The sequence below is a fragment of the Haliotis asinina genome, chromosome 4, assembly GCF_037392515.1.
Source record: "Haliotis asinina isolate JCU_RB_2024 chromosome 4, JCU_Hal_asi_v2, whole genome shotgun sequence".
Lineage (NCBI taxonomy): Eukaryota > Metazoa > Mollusca > Gastropoda > Lepetellida > Haliotidae > Haliotis > Haliotis asinina.
Genome location: NC_090283.1, coordinates 8,822,475 through 8,831,237, shown reverse-complemented (window position 1 = coordinate 8,831,237; position 8,763 = coordinate 8,822,475). Strand labels below are relative to the sequence as shown.

At 39.2% G+C, this 8,763-nt stretch overlaps 1 protein-coding gene across 1 annotated transcript; it reads left to right on the top strand.

Annotated features, from left to right (window-relative positions):
- The first annotated feature begins 3,597 nt into the window (after positions 1-3,597).
- Positions 3,598-7,290, top strand: LOC137282200 (sulfotransferase 1C2-like). Its single transcript, XM_067813932.1, has 6 exons — positions 3,598-3,760; positions 4,002-4,158; positions 4,492-4,676; positions 5,317-5,420; positions 6,652-6,832; positions 7,193-7,290. The coding sequence occupies exons 1-6, from the start codon at positions 3,598-3,600 to the stop codon at positions 7,288-7,290; spliced, it is 888 nt and encodes a 295-aa protein (XP_067670033.1).
- The last annotated feature ends 1,473 nt before the right edge of the window (positions 7,291-8,763 follow it).

Here is an 8,763-nt window from a genome sequence, read left to right as displayed (position 1 = left end):
AGAGTCATCAAGATCCCCCGCATTACCTCCAATTTCAGTCCGTCACACTTGTTGCCATGGAAACACGAAAAATATCTTGTTCAGAATACCCAAACTACTAATACACTAAACGGTGAAGGAATATTGAATGGTTTTAAAGTTCTACTCCGGAAAAGAGAAATAGACCTTCCAAAACACGTCGCGGGAGATAATAACAATGGAGACAGCTGTAGTAGAGGACAAGGCTCCGGTTGGAAAAATAACGCGGAACAGCTACTGGGTTGTGAGCTGACATCAAGCGGTTTATTGAGCAAATATATGTATTGGACCTCTGACTTGTCAAGGTATCATCTGACAACTGCTTGATGAAAAACAAAGTTGAACTGTGGGCAGTGTGACTTACATCATGAAGAGATAGGAAAAGGGCTGACAATGCACTGCGTTTGGCATTAGATTGAAAGTGGCTAGTTACTAGTTATATAAGTGCTGGGGTGAACCTATTGTGAACCTAATGTGAACCTATTTTGAACTAGTGTGACCATGCCTCTTATGTGATCTATCATGTCTAGGTACTTGAAGAAAGAGAGCTAAAGAGACTAAAACATGTTTCTAAAATATTTACACAGCAGTGATATAATCATCTCGGACACACAACAACGGGAACAGAAAAGAGTTGTATGTGCATTAAATGCATTAAGTTAATGCATTGATAAGACATATTTGTTACGAAATGTGACCCATCATAATTATTATTCAAAACACTAAACGTTGTGCCCCAATGATAACTATTACTTAATTAATAACAAAATACACAAAACATACACACTCGTAAAACAAGCAAATCACTTCAGGAAAATATAGTCGTATGTTTTTCGATGTCAATTTTAACATTTGTGTAACGAAAATGATCCTAGTTATTTTACTTGTAGTTGAAACTCGTGAGTAAGATATTTACACATGCTGGGTGCAAAACGAAACCCAATATATGTACATTACAAACGCATTGAACGATCTTTGATCCTCCATATTATCTATGGCCTGCTCCTTCTAAATAAAATACTCAAGAATGTTTCACGGTTATATTTTGTTGTACACAACTAGCGTTGTTTTACATCAACTGTTGCTGTTTGGTATGACAGTAATGACTGACATCTACTGGTAGGAACCATTGACGATCCTGTCAGGGAAGCTTGGGGATGCCCTGGTAGGAATTATTGATGATACCGTTATTAATGGAGATGCAGTGATAGGAAACATTGATGACACTGACAATGGCGCATGGAGAGGCATTGGTAGGAACCACTGACGATACCGAGAGTGCATTATGGAGAAGCAGTGATAGGAAACATTGACGATACTGACAGTTATGCATGGACATTCTGTGATAGGAAACATTGACAATACTGACAGTGAAGCACAGTGGTGTACAATACGAACTGAGCCGCGCAGTGTCATGTTTATCAACCTTTACCGAAAGTAAGTCAGTTCCTAAGTTACCAGCCAACAGATTATCCTAACCCACAAATCAAACAAAATGACAGTAAACCCAAGGTTGCTGATCACTGGCAACGGCTAGCATGACTCACAGTAGAAGGGCAATATGTGTATCGCGAGTAGGTGGATATATTTACATAAGCGCAACTGAGGAGGGTTATTGAGTCGGCTGTGTTTGAGAGCTGATATCTTGACTTGACTAATGAACCGATCGTTGACGTAAGATACACTGCCCTGGGCGTAAGTTCTGAAGTTGTCTACGAGTTTCACGCTGTTCCCTGCACTGATACATAGTATTACCAGTAAGTAACACCAGTAACACGCTCAGTCTGAGCCTTACAGAACTTTATTGACGTGTACCATATATCGTTCACATCGGATTTTGTAGCCTCGTTGTAATGTATTGTCACATACAGTAAGTGGTACACACTGATGATGTAATGACAGATTAGATAATATGTGCACATCGGGTGTTATCGTCTATCGTTATAGTGATGCATTGTCACATAAAATTACTTGTACGCTTTGGTTATTATCGACTACCCAAGCAGCTATGTACTGTCATATGAATTACTTAGTACGCATCAGATGTCATCCGCTTTCAGTGGTTATTTTCGACTAGCCATTGGAATGATGTACTGTCATGTAAAAGAAGCAGCACACGCTGGTTGTTAACTAGCCGAGCAGTCATGTGACGTCATGTAATATATTTAGTTCACTTCGGGTGTTATCGACTATCCTAGCTGTGATTTATTGTGACATAAAACAGGTCTTAAGCTGTGACTGTTGTCGATTAGCATAACAGTGACCCATTGTCAGGTAACATTAATATAATTCGGGTTTTATGGACTAGACTAGTAGTGTTGTATTATTTTTATAATAAAGATACAAAGTAAGTGCTATGGGCATCTCAGCAGTTACAATTCGGCGTTACAGGCTACTGAGCAACCATGTAATGTTATATAAAATAAGTGGTACACATCGTGTAATGTTATGTAAAACAAGTGGTACACATCGTGTAATGTTACATAAGATAAGTAATACACATCGTGCAATGTTATACACAATAATTTGTACACATCGTGTAATGCTATATGAAGTAAGTGGTACAGATCGTATAATGTTATATAGAATAAGTGGTACACATCGTGTAATGTTATATATAGTAAGTTGTACACGTCGTGTGTTATGGACCTGTCTGACAGTAATGTAATGACCTATAACGTTGGTAGTATTCCATTGTTATGCTTGATTAGCCTAGCAGTGATACAGTGACGTTTGAGTAAGTGATAGATCTATAATACACTGTAAACGTCTAGTGATTCTGTCTCGGTTGCGTCACAGCACATACCTGAATTCAGTATTAGTATGTGAATGTGAAACATTGTAATTATAGAAATCTATACAATATGAAAACATGCTATAGACTGACAACAGCTAAATATCACCCTACTATAGGGACCACTGGGACATACAGTACATTTACGACCCCAGCTGGATTTACACTACTTCAGCTGTTAGCAGTTTTAGGCAATCTTGACATGGATTGAAATAAGATGCATAATACTGTTGAAGAAAGTAGTATGGCTAAATTTCCTTTGACTGTTTTTAAACTTACGTAGACTGTTAGGATGACAATAATTTTAAAATTGGGTGCACAGTGAGATGGGGTACTTAGTTCAGTAGACACCCAGTAGTGCAACTCATACGTAATGGTAGTACACACCTACTATCCAGGATAGACGCTGTGAGTTACAGAGATTGTGGGAGTACAAGAGTGAGGAAAATGGGGAATGTATTCAGCCAAAGCGTAATTTTCATACTGTAAGGACCACTCTAAGTCAGATCTGTTAATGAGCTTAAAAACTATACCTGTAGATGTACCTGAAATGTGCTTTTTTCAGTTTGCTGGACAGAGTGGAAGTTGTTGCCTTCCTGTAGAAAGCGAAGATTGCAGTTTGCTGGACTACCCACATTTTGCTTCTAGATTTGAAAGCAGTACGCTTATGGTCTTGTGTGGTTGTTATTGTCAGACTTCTGAAAAACTGTTGGATCCCTGCAAGAGGAATATTTTTGTTTTGATGTCTGACCTGATATGAACTCACATTAATGTGTTTAGGCGAGATGTCGACGCCAGCAGAGAAGGCAATGAAGGCAGGGGTTAATGTTGAACTAGTGATGGATGACGGTATCGTGCAGGCTGCGTTCATGGTAGACAAGTTGAAGGATGCGAAGGTTCTTCCTATCCGCGATGATGACATCTTACTATGCACTTACCCAAAGTCAGGTAAATATCCCCTGGAACATGGTCATGAATATCACTTACATACAAAGAAAACTATCCATCCTCAATCTAAAACCAGCACCACCCAAAACAAAAGCCCAAAACAAACAGAAACAAAACAAAACAAAGAACAACAAGAAATTTTGTCTGAACTTGTCCATGTTTAGTTTGATGTGTAGAAAAAAAATTATGGAATCGTGAAATCTCCTTGGCTTTGCATTCATTGTTGATACAAATACACAAGGTACTCACTGGACTTGGGAGATCCTCAACATGATCGTAGCAGGCAAGGCTGAATATACCAAACACTGGCAAAACTCAGCCTGGCTGGAATACAGGACGGAGGAAGAATTGGAGGCACTGGCATCACCAAGGATCCTGCACACCCATCTGCGTCCAAAGTAGGACATTTATGATACAATAGTTTGCAACATTTGCTGAATTGTATTAGTATGAATATAAGGAGATTGTTTCAAAAACAACTTAAAAGGGAAAATGTTAATTTTGTTATAATAAAGGGAAGGGACCATCTTGTGTTGCCCTGCATTCTATTGGATAAAATAAACACACACCAAGGAGGTTTCGAAAAAGCGACTTAAGAGGGGTTTTTTTCGAAAGAGAAATGTACACACGGAAAGAAAACGTAAATTTGAACGACAGAAAGAAGTTACTGTCTTTGTTGTCAGCATTTTCTTCATATTTTGTTAATGCAAAAATGTAAACTGTGAATGCAGGCAACTACCAGATGCAATATGGCAGAAAAAATGTAAAGTGGTGCACGTCAGGAGGAATCCTAAGGACTGCATGGTCTCGTCTTTCCATCAAGCATCCAAGCAGGTCTGGAAGGACAACCCTGCTGCCAAACCATCCTACAGTGGCACCTGGGACGACTTCATTGATATGTTTGTGGACGGATCATGTATGTGTTTGACATCACGTCATAGTATTTAAACACAGGAACACGTTCAGAAAGATTCTCTTGCCGACTACAATGAAAAAAAAACAAACATGTGTTTTGCTGCACCATCTTGACTCACCATCTTGGATGATAATTGCTTATTACAAAAAAGCGCTTTTGTTACAAGACCATGTTTGTATAAGTATGGTCATGGAACGTGCAATGTTGAATTCGTTAGTGAATGTAGATATTTGAAATGTGTCCTACACAGTTTAAGGACAGTACTAAGTGAAGGCTCGGTATTGTTGAATGACAGTCTGAACTGTCTTCCTCGTGCCCCTGTTAGCCTCCTGATTGTCTGAAGGGGCAATCCATGCCATTCCTCATGTAAAGCAGCTTCCAACTGGGCCAGGTCCTGTACAATAGGATCTCTTTGTTGCACACGACGGCCAGTCACGAGATATGTCAGGAGGTTTGCTGGTAACAGTTTGTTCAGTATCATTCTACATTCAAATCTTTCATAACATACAACCTGAAAGAACCAATGTTTTCCTATTGCAGTTGAGGCAACATATTCATCAACATCATCACCACAAAACAGTCGTATTTAAGAACACAATAACATATGTATTGGCCTCGTTTCTTTTGACATGTTTTACAGTTCCTGGTGGATCCTATTTCGACCACACTCGTGAATGGAACAACATATCTGAAGTCCACGAAGACTTTGAAATCTGCAGAGTACACTATGAAGACATGAAAAAGGTATGCCAAACAGGTTACGTGTGTGGTGTGTGTGTGTGCGTGTGCGTGTGCGCGTGTGTGTGTGTGTTTGGGGGATGAATGGGGGTGGCGCTCTAATGCATGTTCTCGAACACTTGGTGTTCTTTGTCTTCTGAATGTGTTGTCACTAACACGCACTTGTCAAATGCAATCATGCAAATGAAACGAGGAGTGAAAATCAGAAGAAGGTTATTCTGTTAACCGTAGCGACGTATTAAACTTTTAAACCTCTTTTGTCCCGCTCTTAGAGAAGTGAGTAACAGACATAATTTATGTCTAAATAAGTTTGTAAAGTATACCAAAAGGTTGCGGTGAACTGGTGTAACATGCTTTACATTCGACCCATTCTAAATATCGCTGTGTTATCATCGAAAAACCATGTATATAGACATATTACAGTTTCATGAACTGATGCACCTTCATTGTTTACCGTGTCAATGTGGCATAAATGCAGTGTATGATGCACACTGACAAAAAAGCAGTATGCAATCTTCACTCGCCAGTTGGTCTTTTTTTAAGACACATGATATGACATGGGCACAAGTCGTCTGCCATTTGATACATAGCATTCCCATACAGTAGGGGATATTCGATTCTGCGAGCATACCACTATAACCCTATACAGTGAGAGTGCATATGAGAAAAGCATACATACCCACGCATACACTCACATGTTCATATAGGAAGCAAATGATGAATATACATATGGTTTCCGGTCATTTCCTAGTTGGTCTCATCATTTGCATATTGTCAACCACGTAGACCCAATATACCCTACTGTTTTGTTTATGGAAAAAAAAACATTGCCAGGAATTTGTTTTTGTTTGTTATTTTTTATTAAGCTAATTGAGTTAGGCTGACCCAGATGATTTCAAATTACTCGTGACCCCCTTCCTAACAATGTAGTAACTGGGAAAGCACATAGTATACATTCTGTTGCACCTGGCATTATGTCATACAATGTAGCACGATCACTAACACACTAACACATCTAATCTGAAAGATAGCTCGACTAGACAGCTAAATATGAGGTTCCTCAGATTCTCTATCGACCATGACTACGCAGACAAAATCATTATATATTTGCAAGGTATTAATGTCTATGACTTATCACTATTTCTAGTGTCCCCCCTCTGTAATATTGCTGAAAACGGCATGAAGTCCAACTTAACTCACTCACTTATCATTCTCATGACATGGTATTCCCTTTCAGGATTGCGTTCCGGAAATACGAAAAATGGCTGATTACTTGAGGCGCCCTTTGTCTGAAAAAATATATCAGGAAATATCGGAGGCATGCTCTTTTAAGAAACTGAAGCACGCTAACGAGAAACTCAAAGACCAAACCTATCACTTTCAGTGGCAAGATGATTCAAGTGGATACTTCAGGAAAGGTATTTGGACAACGCAAACAGAAACATGTATCTATTGTTCTCAGATCTATTGTTTATAATTGTCTCAAACAAATAATTGTTGCATGGGACATTGCGCATAGAGATCACACTTTCACTCTGTTTCACGATGTGCACAAATAAACAAGTTGGTGTATGAAACCAATTATTTTCAATTTTTTTTGTTCAGCATGTGTGCCCTCCGGCACATATACAGATGATACAGCAGCAGGTTGGACTTTGTATATCTCAAACTTAGTGTGTTGTAAACATGACGTGGTAGCTTAATAGTAACGTTTGTATTAGGTTGATTATCATAAACATGTTAAACATATTCGTGATATATAATATAATGTTTTCCAGGTATTACTGGTGACTGGAAAAACTGGTTCACGGTGGCCCAGAGCGAACGCTTTGATAAAGCGTACGAAGAAAGAATGAATGAAAAATTCCCTTACTGACATCGGTAACATGAAATATATAGCTTCTTAGGGACGGTCAAGCAGTTTTACGGAAAATGATCGTTGTTAATAACTATCCAGAGCCAAGAACATATTCTTCTTAAGTATGTTGTTAAAGAATGGTAGAAATAAAACCGACTTTAAATATTGAAGTGAGATGTCTAGAGTGAGTTTTGACGAAATCTTCATGTTGCCTGAGAAAATGATTACCTTGATATGTGTGACCTTCCGAGAACATCATTTGATCTTGAACACAACACAGTTAAACGGCTTCCCATCGGGGCATATAGATCCATGTATGTCTCCCGAGGCGCTATACTTCTGGCACTGAACCGGTTCCTAGCAACATATCAAAGGGAAAGATTAGTGTGGATATCACACAGCATCCACCTAATCTTCCAAGTTAGAAACGATCTCACTACCCAGATGCAAGTTTCTGTACATGATTTGTAATGGTCTGTTTATATCCTACATGATTACTAAGATACGTGAAATTGTTTGAAGAATACCTCAGTTTGCTAAGGAGTGACTGGGTACCCGGTAACATGGGACGGTTGTGTGAATGTTAACCTTCAAGCGCCTGACATCAGCACTGTGTTTGTCAGTGAATGGTTTTACACCACTTTTAACAATATTTTAGCTACATCACCTCGGGGACACCGGAAATGGGAGTGACACATTGTTTCCATGTGGGAACTGACACGTGACAATTTAACACTAGATTATATCAATATTGTTTGATACCCAGAGAGATGAGAATTGCCACCAAGCGCATGCTTTTCGGTTGACATCAGCAATAAAAAGGAAGCAACATTCAATAGCGTTGTCTGAATAATCAGTGCAATAGACGTCAAAATGGTATGTTTTCAAATCAGTCCAAATAACGCTTCCACACCTTTGTTATTTATGGAATACTGTAAGGGACATTCTCGCGATCTCGCATTCTCGCGATCTCGACCTTTGGAAACAAGCTTAAAAAGCCAAAAGTGCGAGAATGCGAGATCGCGAGAACGCGAGATTTGGCCAAAATCTCGCGTTCTCGCGATCTCGCATTCTCGTGTTTTTGGTACAGAGCATGTTTCTGTCAAAAGTCGATAACACGAGAATGCGACATTTGTACATGCTGTCAAATCTCACAATCTCGCAAACTCGACTTGTCAAATAAGGCCACAAAAACACGAAATCGCAAGAACACGAGAATGCGACATTTCCTTTTTTCGCGTTCTCGCGATCTCGCGTTTTAGACGTTGGCGTTGCGCATGCGCATTATCCCGAGGTCAAGGCGCATGCGCATGTTAGTAGCGTTGTGGTCATGCTTCATTCACGCTTTTCACTGCCCAAGCAGCATTTAACAAATTTATGACAATGCTTGAAAATCCTTTGTAGTCTATGTTAGCCCGCTCCCGTTGTTATAATTTCTTATGTACTTCAAAATCCTGAACATGCTCGATATAATTTAATAAACGAAATAGT

Coding starts and splice junctions, on each gene's coding strand:
- LOC137282200 (XM_067813932.1), top strand. CDS start 3,598: ATGTCGACGCCAGCAGAGAAGGCAATGAAGGCAGGGGTTAATGTTGAA. Junction 3,761..4,001: donor ATGCACTTACCCAAAGTCAG/GTAAATATCCCC, acceptor CAAATACACAAG/GTACTCACTGGACTTGGGAG. Junction 4,159..4,491: donor CACACCCATCTGCGTCCAAA/GTAGGACATTTA, acceptor CTGTGAATGCAG/GCAACTACCAGATGCAATAT.